The sequence below is a fragment of the Talpa europaea genome (assembly GCF_964194135.1).
Source record: "Talpa europaea genome assembly, chromosome: 4".
NCBI lineage: Eukaryota > Metazoa > Chordata > Mammalia > Eulipotyphla > Talpidae > Talpa > Talpa europaea.
In genome coordinates this window covers 3,039,829-3,055,326 of record NC_140070.1, presented here as the reverse complement: position 1 = coordinate 3,055,326, position 15,498 = coordinate 3,039,829, and the positions used below count along the sequence as shown (strand labels likewise).

The window sequence follows — 15,498 nt, the reverse complement described above, 5'->3', positions numbered from 1 at the left end:
GGGGTTAAGACACAACCTATGAAGCTATCTGCAGCCACTGCAGCATGAGTTCAATCCCCGGCCAGGGAGATACCCACATGGCACAGCAGACCTCTCCTGACTCGCCTGCTGCTCCCCTCAGCAGTGGATTTCAGTCAGTCTGCCTGTTCTGCTCCCCACTCTGTCTCTGGTGAATCCTTTCCCCGCACCTCTGGCTTATCAGTTCTAGTATGCACAAATATATAAAAATAAATCTTTAAAAAAAGAATTAAAATTTGTATTGTGATTTTCTCTTCTTGAATTACTTTATTATGTAAAGTTTTTTTTTTTTAATTCTGATAATGCCTTAAGTAAAAAAAAAAAAAAATGCATAGTTAAAGCTCACACATGCTGGTGGAGAGGGAAACGGTGCAGTTGCTTTGCAAATCAGCCGGGCGGTGCCTCCAGCGAGAGCTGCTCCGTGACCCAGCAGTCCCGCTCCTGGGTGGACCAGGGAGAGGAGTGACAGCGAGGATCGCAGGGAAGGTTATGCAGGGATGTTCACGGCAGCTTTCTTTGGCTGCTCTTGAGCCAAAAAGTGGAAACAACTCAAGTCTCCATCATCTGAGAAATAGATAAATAAAATGTGATCTCTGTGTGCAGTGGAATATTACCTGGCAATAAAAAATAATGAATTACTGACACAGGCGGCAGCATGGTTGACCCTGCAGACATGCTAAGTGAGAGACGTCAGCCTCAGAAGCATACGTAGAGTCGGGTTCCCCTGACGTGGCGTGTCCGGGAACCAGGCTGCAGAGACTGAAGGAGGCTGAGTCGCGTTGCCAGGGGCCAGCAGCACAGGGGTCTGGAGGGCGAGACCTCAAGTGTGTGGAGTTTGTTTTTGAGAAATGAAAATGCTTTAAAACTGATTGTGGTGGTGGTGGGCCAGCTCTGTGAATATACTAAAATCTTTTGAATTATACCCTTTCAGTGGGTAAACTGCGCAGTATATGAATTTTATCTCAACAAAACGTTACCAAAGAAGAAGCCATTTTCGACTGAAATTACCAATCAGTCATAAGAGCCCTAAACTGTTTAGTTTCGTGTGTGCAAGTCTTCCTTTTCCTCCTCCTCTCTCCCCCTCCACCCCTCCACCCCCTGCCCTCAAGATGTCTGATCCCACAGCCTGACTTATTTATGAAAAAGGATCAACATAAAGAAGAACAACGGAGCACATGGATGTGAACACAGCTTCCCAGTTCTCGCCCTCCTGGATAGCGGGGTACAGGCTGGGGTGACTCAGTCTGGGGAATGAGCTGTCCTCGCTGGGGGGCACCCCGCCTGACTGATGCTGCTGGGGAGGCAGAACGCAGACCTAGCTCAGGAGGAGCGCGTGTGCCCTGCCGAGCTCACCCTAGAGCCTTGCTGGGATCCACCCGGCACGCACCCCAGGGGGACAGTGTCAGACCCAGACCACCCCCGAGGCCCAGGGCGGCCCTTCTGTGGATTGTTTCCCTTCGTCTGCTGTGTGGGGACCCTGGCCCGCCCCGCGTGCGGGCGCCTGCTTTGTGAAGGGCGCCGATCACGGCCACGGCTTTGTCGGGCTGGGACCCGAACATCTGGAGCTTGTAACCAGGCACAATGGGGAGGCTTCTCAGCCACGTTCTAATTATATATTTTTCCCCGCTTTTGAGATAAAGGGACAAAGAAATATGGGAGCGACTTTGCAGGTTTTCAGGCTGCTCTGAAGTGTTCCTTTGAGGTGGAGGACGCGGTTTTGTTCCGTGGGGTGCGGGGACAGGGCGTGTTCTCCGCAGCGCCGGCTCCTGCGCGCACCAGCTCATGGGTGTCGGAGATGCATTAGGAGCCGAGGGAATTCATTTGTTCTTTCTAATGAATAGTAATAATTTATAATTTGGACTAATCAAAAACCTTTCATCCGTGAAAACCAACAAGCTTTACAAACATCACCCTCTCACCAACCTCCAAAGTAAGTGTCTGGCAAGTACAATTATCCCTAATTTGCAGAAGGGCCAAGATGGGGAACATGGTCCAGAAATAGCTGTTGATGTCTCTGCAGCTTGAAATTCCTGTTTTGAAAGTCACTTTGTACTTCTCTTCATTAGTTATTTTGGTGATCAAGATGGAAACTCTAAAATTCACTTATCCAGATGTTTCTGATACTGGCGAACCTGGTGAAGCTCCGACAGGCCAGCATCGTGGCCATTTGGGGGACATGCAACCACTGTGTCCCCCAGTGGAGTCTGCAGTCCCTGCGACAGCAGCCACCCCCGGCACGGTGCTGCCTGCGGAGCCCCTGAGCGCTCCAGGCTAGTCTGTGACGGGTGCGCCACGGGGGTGCGGGTGGGGGGAACCCAGAGTGTGGGAGGCCCTTGAGCCATTGTGTCACCCTGGGGACCCCATCACCACCCAAACAGCCCCCACTGGGCTCCCAGGTTAATGTCAAAATAATTTGGCGCTGGTCAGCTACCTCCCTGTCGCCAAACCTGCACTCAGAATTCGGGGTTCTCCATCAAAACACAGAAAAGCACATTGCATCCCCGTCTCATCAGCTCCTCTCCACAGTCTGTCGAGGAAAAGACTTGAATTTAATATAAGTAACCAGTCCCTGCCCACCCTGCAGAAAACACCAAGGCCAGTACTGACCCCGAGGAAATGCAGAGCGCTTTCAGGCTGCTTTTGAGACAGAAGAGGGAAAATTTTAATTTTAGTTCCAGAAATCTCTTGAACCAGATTTGTCTAAAAGCCCATCCGTTCAGACAACACATGCAGACACATATATGTGCAGTCACGTTACCCCAGGCCTGAGCTCGTGCACACACGTATGCACATATGCATGCACACACAGCTCCCTGCTGGAGAGGTTTCCTACAGGCGTGTCTCCTCAGCATCCCAGCAGACGCAGCCAGGCCTCTGCTAGGGCACTCGTGGCTTTTTGTCCTGCAAACAGCACCTGGTCCGGGATAGTTGCTGCACCCACATCCCTGGTCACAGGCGCACGTGGAGCTGCGCCCGCTGCCGCAAAGCCACCCCCTGCCGGTTACCAGCGCCTCCCGCTGGCTCAGTGGCTTTCTTGGGTGATAATGGTCTTAGGAAAGCTGATCAAAGGGAGGGCGAATCATGAAAAAAACAAAAGGCTCATAGAGACCTTGAACATTTTTCCTCGACTTAAGTGAAGGCACGTGTACCTTCGCGCCAGCCTTCGCGCCGAGTCTTCCTCTCCCTGGCCCTCCCCGGCTTCCCGCCTTGGCCTGCAGGGGCCGCTCTCCCTAGTCCGGATCCCGACTGCACCCTTGGGCAGTGGTGGCCTCCGGCCTCGCCATTTGGGGTCTCTGTGTCTCCTGTCCCCCGTCTTTGTGACGACAGCACCCGCGGACTGGCTTGGTGGGAGGATTAAATATGCCAGTGCCTGAACCCACGTGGTTGGGCCTCACAAGAGCATTTGCCATTATTAGGGTCACCGTGATTTCTACTTTTCTTTAAAATCTGAGGGAAGTTGGGCCTCCCCTGAGTGAACTTAAAGATCATTGTGAAGCATCTGAGCACTGGCTTTATCTAGATTTTTTTGGCTATCCCCCCAAATCTCTTTTCCTTTCTAATGGTGGTCAGATCCACGTCACACGTGTGTTCACCGCTGTCACCACTCGACAGCGCACCGTCCAGCGGCGTCATGGTCACGCGCAGTCTGTGCAGCCTCCTGTCCGCGGCCTCCTGCCGCAGCGTCTCCAGATCGCCTTCATCTTGCAAAATGAAACCCCATTCCCTCAAAACAGCTGCTCCCGCCTTCAGAATTACCGAAGCCTGTGCACGTAGGTTTCACCTGGGCATGCACGTGTGTGCGTGTGCTTGCACAAGTGTGTGTTTCCACCGGGTGCATCTAGGTCAGTGCCGTGCGCCTTTTTGGTGTTTGCATGTAACTGCTTTGCAGAGGAGGAGCCTGAGGCCAGAGAAGCCACATAGCGCAAGGGCAAAGCAGGTCTCCAGAGTGGTGGAGCCGTGGTCTCAAGGCCGTCGGCCGCGACCACCTGCTTCGGATCCCCAGGGCACGTCTTTGGCCTCCGAAGTTAATTAGCAGCTGCTATTGAAGTACCACCAATGAAGGCTAAGCCTGGATGATGCTCAGTGTCTGAGTACAGCTGAATTTGGGCCTAGAGCTAGACACGGGGAGCAGTGAATCAGGGTTACCCTTAGTTCCAAATGGTTCCAGGGAGAGGGCGTGAGGCAGGAAATCAGCGAGCCCCTCTTGGACTCCACACCTGCTGACTGGCAGGAAAAGCCGGTGCAGAGTTTGGGTTCACGCGGAGCAAGGCTCTGAAGTCCAAAGCCGGGACCCGGTGCTAGTAACCATAGGAGCCCTCGGGACTGAGGCCGTCAACTTGTGACGGGCTGGCCTGTGCTCACGCCTTGACCTGGTGGAATCTGGCCCGGGTCTGTTTCCTTCAGATGGAAAGAACTAAAGGCAGAGGTGGAGACAGCGGGACGGTGCCCTCCGTGCACCCAGGCTCTCTGGATGTCTGGCGAGCGGGAAGTGGCCAACCAGGAGAACGGCTGCAGGCCACATCAGGTGTGGCCAAGCTCAGCACTGCGAGCGCTAGGCTCATCCTCGACGGTTCAGGGCTCCCTGGGGTGCCCCTTCCACGTGCCCCCAAAGAACCCTGGGCGCCCCCTCTCCTGGCAGGCCATCCTCATCCCTCTGTTCCAATGGACAGTTTCCCGGCCCTCCCAGGTCAGGAGCTGCTCTGGGCCAGCGGCCGTCTCAGCCCCATCGCCATGGCTTGTCCAGCGCCGGGCGAGCCAGCCTTGCTCCTGGCATGACATGCTGCGCATGGAGGGGAGAAGGAGTCAGGCTGGGGTGACTCTGAGTGCTTCGATGTGTTCATGGAACGAATGAGAACAGTGTCTCTCAGCATTCCAAGAACTGTGGCCCCCCAGGCCATCATTTCCTAATTATTTCCCTCTGTCCCCCATTAAAATCGAGTGTCACAGATGTGCTGTATATGTCTGTTCATGTCCTGGGGCCTTCTGGGGCACACATTTTGACAGGTAAGAGGATTTTGCCCCCCTAGAGCCAGTCTTCCCCCTCGGGAGTGGTCACCCCCAGAATGCTTGGACTCTCTTAACTACGTTTATGGAACCTGCCCATTTGGGCTGCGGATCTGGTAACTGCTTCTATGTGATATTTACACAGCTGGACAGTCAAGAGCAAGCCTTGGTCGCTCATCTTGTTGAACCACTTTCAAGACAAGGCTGTTGGGTTGAATTTTTTGGGGGGGATATAAAATAATCGGGACTCCAGTGCGGGGTGGACTGGCAGAGCCACGTCACCCCAGACCAGCATTCCAGTGGGGGGCCAGGCGCCGCCCACATCTAGAGGCTGGGCTCCCAGTTCCTTCTCAGAAATGTTTTTTTTTTTAAAAAAGATTTATTTTCTTTCATTTATACAAGCACTGGGTACAGTCAGAAGCGCGGGAGGGTGAGAGAATTTACCAGAGCCAGAGCGGGGAGCAGAACAGGCAGACTGACGAAGTACACTGCTGAGGGGAGCAGCGGGCGGCAGGAGAGGTCTGCGCACCATGTGGGACCCTCCTCCGGTGACCAGGGAGCAGCCGGGGATCGAACCGGCGCTGCAGAGGCTGCGGGCAGCTTCACAACCCAGCGCTCAACCGCTGCGTCACCGGGGAGGCCCAGAAATGTTTGACCTACACCTAAAGTCCTGTCCATGTGGACGAGGAGGGCCACGACGTCCATCAGGGCCTCCTGGGAGGTCGGTTCCCCTCCCATGCGGAGCACTTACGGGTAATGGGCCATGCATGTAGGGGGAGGACGCGCCCAGTGCACAGACGTCAAAAATGAGGACTGTGTGAGGTGAAGCGGCAGCTATGACCTTGGGTGACGTGCGCGATCTTCTGGAATCCGCATAAGCAGCCGCAGTGTCAGGGACGGGCTCAGGCGGTGCCTCACGCTGGTGGGCGCCGGGCATAGTCATGGAGACTAGGACAGTGTCTGACTTGGTTGGAGGGCCCTTCTCTCGCCAGGCTCTGGGGTTCCTCTGGTGGCATCTCCACTCCAGCGTGAAACACATACACGTCTAAGAAACACCCGCCCTGGCTCCGGGAGCAGGCACATTGCTGTCTGCTCACCTAGATCCCAAATATTTGCAAGGTTCTGGCTTTTCATCGCTAAGTTCTATTGGACGGGGCTGGGTCGCAACCTGGAGCGCGTCCACTGGCTGGTGTCTCATCATACCTGCCTCCCTCGCACGGGCTGGGACCGGCGCTAGCCCAGGACGTGGGCACTGGCAGCTTCATACACCCTGAGTTCTGGGAAAAAAAGCTCGAGGGGCCTGGAGGCCGGCCTCTATAAGCAGCAGGTTTGGTACTGAAACCGGTGGGCTGACCTCCTGGGGGACTTACCTACTAGTTAGTCCCACTAGTTAGCTAGCTCTACCAGTTAGCGCCACTAGTTAGCCTTGTAGCCTTGGACCAGGGAGAAACCTCCAGTGGCACAGAGAAGTAGCGGCTGTAGTTGATCGCTGTCTTGAGGAATTTTCTCGATCAAGTTCTCAACTGTGTTTATTACCCTCCTCGGAGGACATAATCCCCGAAGGATGTGTCCGTATTAAACATATGCCCGAGGATTATAAATTCCCCGTCACGTCTCCCGGCGGTGGACCAAAAAAAAAAAAAAAGACAATTGCGCTAACAGTATTTTTTTCCTACTTTTCAATCAATAGGATGCTTTTTAAAGCCTACGTTTCTCTTTGGACACTTTAAGTGACTGATGAGACAAAAGAAAAAAGCCAAGATAAAATGACAGTATAGACACTCCTCAAATCCTATAATGAACTCCACAGGGCATCCAATTTTGATGTATTAGGATTTTTTTTTATAATGAGTACATTGTTGGAAATCACATTTTCTATCTGCAGGAGCTGGGACGAAACTGAGCTGACATCTTACCTCTTTGTAGTTAATTAGCAAGAGGAAGGTAGTGTTTTGAATCTTGTCTGGGAAGAGGGAGGCAGGCGTCAGCTCGGCTCCCTTCCCCTCAGACGCCGGCCGTCTTTGTGTGCTCTGACTTGGTGGGATGGTTCGGCGGGGTCTCGTTGGCACGGCAGATGAGGCGAGTTGAAGAATGGTTATTATTTAATAAAAAAAAATTACTAAAGCTCATCCCCCTCCATCTTGCCCGTTGGATACATAAAATCCGTCGGGTGGTTTTCTCTGGAAGCCAGTCCTTCCCTGGCCCCGGCGCGCAGGCAGCGGCTGGACGGGGAGAGTTTTTCTAGCCCGGGCCACGCGGGCTTCTGTCACCGCTGACTCCGGGGCCTGGGACGAGGAGGCCTCCGGTCTGTTCAGATTAGTGAATGACTCGGCCAGCCATGGTGCTGACGGCACCGTGAAGGGCTCGACAGGCAATACTTCCCTCCCGACGCCCCCCTCCGTCTCCAGCGGAGTGCGGTCTGTGGGCGCGAGCGCGGCGGCCGGCGGAGCCAGGATGCTGCTCCCTGGCCCGGCTCGGCTGCGGGAAGGGTCGCGGGGACGCTCCCCAGATGGAGGCCAGGAGACCCCCGTGCTGAGCCTCTCGTGATCCACACGCATTTGCGAGCGCCACACCCCGTGTCACGCCAGGCTGGGGTGACAGGGCCACGCCGGGCCTCCGTTCCCCGGAGTTCCCCTGTGGTGGAGGGAAAAGCCAGCTCTGAAAACCACCGGCTTCGTGGTAAGGGACTGATCCCAAGCGAGTCAGAATCCAGGCCGGGTCCGTGACTTTGGAGGAGAAAGATCATGTTTTGAGTCTCCACCCGCTTGTGTGGGTCCCTGAATGCTGCTTGCTGCCTATGTCATCGTCCTCATCACGACCTGGAGCCCAGATCCAGGAGCCACTGGCTTTGTTTTCTCCCTGCATGTGATTCTTCTTAAACCCCATACTCAGGGAGGGCTGCCTAGAGGAAGCAGCATATCAGGGTACCTTGAGAGAAGGGGAGGGCCTAGGTTGAAGATGGCTGGCGGGGGGTCGTGTGGCCTGGGAACAACAGGCACTGGGGGTGGAGATGGGGACGTGGACAGGGGTGCGGGGGAATGAGGGGGGGTAGCAGCAGCTGTGGAGGGGCCCGGGGTCCCGTGGCAAAGGACAGGTGTGGGAGAAGCAGCAGAGAACTGAGTGCACTGGACGCGGCCAAGTTCTGGGTCATCCCCCTTATATCCTATGGCCACACATTCTTCTGACCCTCCATTTTGCACATGAGGAAACTGAGGCATGAGATGGGTAAGGTAAAGAGCCTCCAAGGATGGTCTAGGGCCCCCCGAGGGAAGTCATGGCCTACTGGCTAGGGAGCCCTGATGTGAACCTGCCTTTTCCTTTCCCCGGCCCTGCCAAGGTCAGGTCTCAGGAGCTGAGCCAGGCGACAGCCCAGGCCCCATCCCAAGTGGGTGCCGGTCGCCAGCACACCCCCCACCCCCACCAGCTTTTGGAACTGCCCCGCTGCGTCCTCTGCTCTGCTCTGCTCGCTGCCTGGAGGACGTGCTGCCGACAGTAACAGCGGCCAGTCAGGCTCACCTGGAAGGGCTCAAGGCCACGATTCCCCACTCCCCAGGGATGGAGAGCTGTGACCCAGGACTCTGGGGACTGGCTGCCTCCCTTCCCTTTACCCCCAAAGTCTGATGAGGCCTTCCAAGAAAAGCTGCTCAGGATGGCCGCTCCTTGCCTCTCACCTGGCCTCCCCGTAGCTTGGAACCTTTCTCCCTCCACCCTCTGACCGCAGTACCCCCGCGCAGGCAGCTCCCAGAGGGTGGATGTGGAGAACACGGCACTGGTTACGTCACACCTGTCCTGAAAAGAACAAATCAACAAATGAGTGTGTGATAGCGCTGGGCGGCCTTGCTTCGGTGGGTGAAATGGCTTCCACCCAACTCTGGATGAATCTAGAGCATGTGATTTCTTTGCCCCCAGAACACCTCCAAGTCCGTGTCAAGAATGGCCCCCGCCCGCTCTGGGGCCGGGGGCCGAGACACTGGGAGGACATTGGCCTTGTCCCTGTGCCTTTCCAGGTAGTTTTAAGAAACAGGGTCAGCGGCGTGAGCGTTAACCTGCCTGCCCGTCACATCTCCTGCTGTCTGCCAAGTCACGTGCGGAAGCAGCTCCTCATGTTCAGGGCAGAGCCTCCACCCCTGGACGCTGAGGCGGTGCTCGCGGGGGGCTGGGGCGCCCCACTAGCCTGCCGGGGCGGCTCCGGAGGTGTGGGCGTCTCCGTAAGCGCTTCCTAGTCCCTTAATCCCTTTGATCATTTGCACTGTGTATTTTTACACAGGTTCTTGTACTTTGGAGAAATAAAATAAAGAAAGTTAAAGGTGAGTCTGGCCGCGGCTGTCCGCACTGTTTGTCGTTGCAGATGCGTCTGGAATGTTAATGGTGGGAGTTTCCTGAAACAGCCGAGCTTCTTTAAGCCCGTCTGAGGATAATGTCCGTGCCCAGACGCTGTCTGAAGTGCTTGCTGCTGCGTGCAGCGCTCTCGTGAACCACATTGCTGTACTGGGAAAAGAAACTGCTGGGCAGGGCTGTGGACAGCCTGGGTGCCGGGGACCCACAGCCGTGATGTCTCCTGGGGCGCTGCCCACATGACACGCTGTCCCTTGCTGCCTTCAGCTGTCCACCTGCGGGAGCTTAGTTCAGGGTCATTGGGTGAACCCGAGTTTCACCGCTGGTTAGAATCTGGTCAACTTTTGGGCCTCCCTGGTGGCACAAGGGGTTGATGTCTCAGCACTATGAAGCTGTCTGCAGCCACTGCAGCACAAGTTCGATCCCCAGCCAGGGAGCTGAACCACGTGGCACAGCAGACCTCTCCTGTCTCCCCGCTGCTCCCCTCAGCAGTGCGTTTCAAAAGATCCGCCTCTTCTGCTCCCCACTCTGTCTCTGGTGAGCCCTCTCACCCCCACACCTCTGGCCTGTACCCCGGCTCTTGTATGCATAAGTAAATTAACAATAAGAATCTGGTCAAGTTTTCACTGGATCTGGCCACTTACTGGCTGTGGAATGGTGTGTGAGAAAACTTGTGGAGAGGCCTGAGTTTTCTCCTCTTGAAAATGAGATCCCATCCTTCTGGTAAAACTGTTGTGAGCAATATGTGTGTGGCTTGGTTATATAACAACTTTATTCACAACAGCCAAAAAAGTGGAGGCAACCCAGTCCGTCCACAGGAGAGTGGAGAAACAAAATGTGGTCTGTCCACATAATGGAATATTTTTCCGCCTTACAAAAGGCACCTTCAACACGGGCGAGCCCCAGGGCGTGCAGCTAAGTGAAATCAGTCCGTCACCAAAGGATGAGTACCGGATTCCATTTTCATGGGCACCCAGAGTCGTGGAATTCACAAAGACAGAAGGTGGAATGGTGTTTTCCAGAGGCTGGGGAAAGGGAGAAATGGGGAGTTAATGTTTGATGAGGACAGTTTCTGGTTGGGAAGATGAGAGTCCTGTGGGTGGGTGGTGGGCCCCGGTGGTTGCACCGCAGTGTGAATGCACCGAAGGGCACTGTAAGCGCAAAAGAGGTTAAGAGAGTAAATTGTATGTTCTGTGCATTTAGAGAAAAATTAAAAATAAAAGCTTGTGGGCATCGAAGAACATCTAGTAGATAATGCGTCTACATTCTGGACAGTGTTCAGGAACCAGTTGCAGCTTTAACTGGCATTGGGACGTTATATTTTATTTTATTTTATTTTTTTTAAATATTTATTTTTATTTATTTATGCAAGCACTGGGTACAGTCAGAAGCGCGGGAGGGTGAGAGAATTCACCAGAGCCAGAGCGGGGAGCAGAGCAGGCAGAAGGACCGAAGGACACTGCTGAGGGGAGCAGCGGGCGGCAGGAGAGGTCTGCGCGCCATGTGGGACCCTCCTCCGGTGGCCGGGGAGCAGCCGGGGATCGAACTGGCGCCGCAGAGGCCGCGGGCAGCTTCGCAACCCAGCGCTCAACCGCTGCGCCACCGGGGAGGCCCTGGGATGTTTCATTTTAATGACGACAGGGTGGTTCAGCGGCCGGCGTACACGGCTTGTTTCTGTCTGGCGTCGTGATGGAGTGACATGTTCATAGAGATTACCCCTCTTTTCCGTTATTTGGGGGTATGTGTTTGAGATAATTTTCTGGGTCATTTAAGTGAATTAACCTAATCTTCACCTTTGCTCTTTATGCCAGTGGGGAGCAAAAGGGTGTGGTCAGTTACGCTGTCACCAGCCAGGTCAGGGTGGCGGCCGTCCTCTCTGCCCCAGCCATGCTGTGAGCGGTTTTGCAAATTGTGAAAAGTAAGATACAGTTTGTTAATGTTTTAACATACCTGTAGTTGCTTTTATTTCATCATTTGAACTGTTGCGTGGTCTTCACATCTTACTTGCACTTGCCTCTCCCCGTCTGTGCCGCCCGGTGACGTCCTTGCCCGTTTGTCTAGTGTGGTGTCTGTGCTTTCCTTACCACATGCATCTAGCATGCTTGTACCATATTGTGGCCGTTTTTAATATCCAGAGGATTTTCCTGCTTAATGTAGTTAAGTCATTCACTTAAGCTTTTCAGAATATAAATCAGATTTCAAAGTAAATCAAAAGTGGTTTTGTGAGGACATGATCTCTGTGCTGAATGTATCTTCTGCCCCTGGTGCCTGCATCGGCCTTTCATAACTGTTAGCAGGAAACCTACTTAGATGCCAACTTACATGGCTATAAGATTTGAATTAAGATGATGTAGCCTGATCAATTAAATCAAAACAAGGACATCACAAAATTAAAAGAGAAAAATAAGAATAAGTAATAAACATGAATATTAAAGCCTCACCAATGATTAAATTAATTGAAATTAACTGAAAATAAAACAATAGGGTACTATCTTCTAGCTATAAATTGATAAAGATTAAAGACAATCTACTAATAACTGAAACTGACCCTCAAATCTGCTGCCAGTGGAGAGAGAAAATTGGGTCAACTTTACTAAAAAGCAGCTTGACACTAGGTATTAAGAAACTAAAAAATGTTTAAGCAAATTGATTTAGAAATTCCAGTTATGTAACTGGCTTGAGGCAAGCTCAGAAACATAGAAAAACATTTACATTTATTGATAAAACTAGGGTTCGATCTAATTGCCCAGTGGCAGGGAGTGGCTGAGTAATACCACAGACATCTGCACAGCCATCTCTGTCTCGCTGCGCGGACGTTGTCACTGGTATTCTCTCAAAGTTCAGTGACTTGGGAAGGTGCTCACACTATGCTGTTAAGTGGCAAAAGCACGGTGCGTCGACAACAGTAGAGCAAAGTGAGTAGGGCCTGGTGTGTACACGTGTGGGTCTGGTACATATCCAAGAAGAGATGCATTAAATATATATTGCTAGCACTTCATGGGGGGACTGTAAGTGATTTTTTTTATACTTCCATACATTCTCTAAGCTTCATAATGTCTGTGAGTATTATTTCTGCAGTCAGAAAGAAATTTAACTATAAAAAAGACAAAGATAATAAATAGATTTCTTTCCTTTCCTGGATTCACGTTCCAAATGTTTACCTTTCTCTCTTTGGTGTCTTGGACAGAATTCTAGATGAGGAGCCAGGAAGCTTTTTTTTTAGGTTATATTCCAGAAATTCACTAGTTTTACGGCCTTGGGAAAATCTAATGTACATATATCTCAGTTTTCCCATTTGTAAAATGGAATTTCCTGCCTACACCATTGGTTGGTTGTGAGAATTAAAGTGAAATAACCAACATATGAGAAAACACTTTTGCAAAGTAAGGTGTAAGTTTGGGGGATCCTGATACCACCCGCAGGTTTGATAATTTGCTGGAAGGACTCACAGGACTCACTGAGAGGAATTAAGCTCATGGCTATGGTTTATTACAGAGAAAGAATACAGATCAAAATCAGCCAGAAGAGATGCAGAGGGCAGGTTCTAGAAGGGTTCCAATGCCAAGCTGCACTTATCTCATCCCACATAGAGGATGTGTTGCCCTCCTGACTCACCCAAGCTTTGGTGTCCAGAGTTTCTATTAGGGCTCGATTATGTAGGCATCACTTTCTGATCGAATGATTTTGTGTTTGAACTCTGTCTCTAGGCCCTCACCCCAAGTCACTCGGTTCATCTTTGCGGCATAGCTTTGCCACCCAACCCCATGTTCCATTGTGGCCAGCCCCACCTGAAACAGGGACAGTCCTATCAGCTATGACACAGGTTATGTTCCAGAGGCCATGACAAAGGCTAGATCTCTCTTTGGGCATGCCCAAATTTTGCCCACATACAAAGTGACTGAAAAGAGATGGAAAGCAAATTTAGAGATGTCAGTATGGAGGGGTTCTCTGTTTACTACATTTAAACACCATAGAGTAAGAAGGGTGGGCATTCCATTGGTCCCAAGGGTACTGCATATACCCACGTCCCTGACCCACCTCCAGGACCACCTTTGAGAGCAGGCACGCTAGCCGTGGTGCTGCTGAGGACCTTGCTCTGGTGGTTGTTCACTACAGGGACCAACCAGGCTGAGAAAACATTTACTGTCCTGCTGGGTGTAGGAACCTGACCTTGGCTCAGTATTAGCAAATACATCCCTCGGGAATGAAGTGACCCAATGAGAAGGCGGTGCCGGCTGACTTTACGGGTCTCTCTCTCCGGCACCATCACCCTGTCATGCGGCTGTGCCTCCTCCATAGGGAATGGGGTGAAGATAAAAGTAAACTGGCTCATTCCCCTTTGCAGAGTTTCAAATCTCCAGCTCCGTGGCAGGCTGCATCAGTAGGGTTTCATAAGCATGAGATTTGAAAAATGAAAACCGAGTCTGTTTTCTCTTGAACTTAAAAGAAAATGAGAGCACAATGAAGAAGTTCCCGCTGCAGGAAGCTCACTGGGGGAGAAGGGCCCACCCTGCGCACTCAGGGAGGGGGAGCCTGCCTCGGAGACTCAGGACTCCCCGTTAGCCCAAGTTCCCTGCTCTCCTCCAGAGGGAGGAATGTCAGCTTCTGCCTAGTGGCTTTTTTACACAAATAGCGTGGCATGCCTGGGTGTTGTCGGTACATTTTGGTTGTATGTTCTGCTTCTTTCAAGGAAAAACCGGCCATGCAGAAGTCGTCCGAGTGGTGTTCCAGCCAGAGCGCATCAGCTTCGAGGAGCTGCTCAAGGTCTTCTGGGAGAACCATGACCCTACCCAAGGTAGATGAGTGAGCCAGTATTTAATTATCTTACTAATTACAGCTGGGATAATTAGTGTTTGAGCTGCATGGAAGAGATGAACCTTGAAATCACACAGGAGCTCGAGAATATGATTGCAGACTTTTATTGACGGAGAAGGGGGTGCTGGGGAGAAAAGGCTGAGAGAATAAAGCCCAGCCGCAGCCGCGCCCCCCCCCCCCCCCCCCCCCCCCCCCCGTACAGCTGTCAGGGCTGGGAACATTCCCACAGAGAAGGATGCAGACAATAGAGACCCGGTCACCTTTGGTTTTCGCGTTATTCCTCCTTCATGCAGTCTTTTGTCTCCAAAATTAAAGTGTCTTTCTAGCAGCTCCAAAGTTTTCCTGATTTATGGTTCCTTTATTTTCCTGAATTTAGCCTTTCTCATTTTTTGACATTATCAGGCTGTTTTATATATATTTTTTAATGTCTATGGGTGATTTAAAAAAAAAAAACCGAGGCTAGAAAGGTAAAAGGCAGTATTCAGCGGGTCCCCAGTGCTTGGATTATTTAAATATTCATTTGTCTTCTTTGGAATTCGGTAAGTACAAATACTAACGTTTGGCCCATCAACAATGGTGGCCAGCCACGGTGTTTGCATGCACACACACGCAGAAATCCCGCGTTGGCAAGTATCATTGTAATATTCCATAATGAGCAATTTCCACATTTCTTCCTAACAGCCTTGCCAGCCTCGCTCTGCCGGTGCGATGGTCTGATATTACAAGGCTTAGGAACGGAAAAGCCCAATGGAATAGGCAGGATTTTCACAAACCCTGTGCGTTCAGCAGTCGGGCTGCTGAATACAAATCTTCCCCCTGGCGTCAGGTTGTGTGGCCGCTGCGCCGCGTGGCTGCTTCCTGATGAACGATGTGTTTCCAGACGTGCATTGGGCTTTGTGGGGCGTCCTAACATGACCCAGCAGCCTGGCAGGTGGGTCCAGAGTTCTGGTTCTTAGAACCATCCCAAGCCAGGGTGACTTGCCAGAGGGGAAAGGTCAGGCCTAAGGCAAGAATAGTGGCAGGATAAACTCAGGCAGGGCAAGGCTGACCTGCTCTCCAGGTTAGACCACCAGGGTGATCACCTTGGAAGGGGGCGGGGGGCTGGCTTTCTGGGGAACGAGTCTGGTTTGACGGGGGCTGCGGGGGCGTGACTCTCAGCTGAGAGCAATGAGGTGTGGGGAAGGGGAGGGGGGACTGGCAGGGAAAGAGCTGTCCTAGAAGGTCCGACGTCAGCCAGTTTGGACAACTGGACTGTCATCGCTCACAAGATCCCCAGGCCTAATACCTTAGCCGTGGCCCAGCAGGGAGCTCTGACGGGCGAGCGTC

General features: G+C 52.4%; 1 protein-coding gene across 3 annotated transcripts in view; it reads left to right on the top strand.

Annotated features, from left to right (window-relative positions):
- Nucleotides 1-15,498, top strand: part of MSRA (methionine sulfoxide reductase A) — a gene marked incomplete at its 3' end in the record, with an annotated part of 244,577 nt that overhangs the window by 155,031 nt on the left and 74,048 nt on the right. For all 3 annotated transcript variants that reach the window (XM_084231529.1, XM_084231530.1, XM_084231528.1), the window contains one exon: nt 14,048-14,152. In XM_084231529.1, the coding sequence (XP_084087655.1) occupies nt 14,048-14,152 (105 nt within the window). The remainder of the gene's footprint in view (nt 1-14,047; nt 14,153-15,498) is intronic.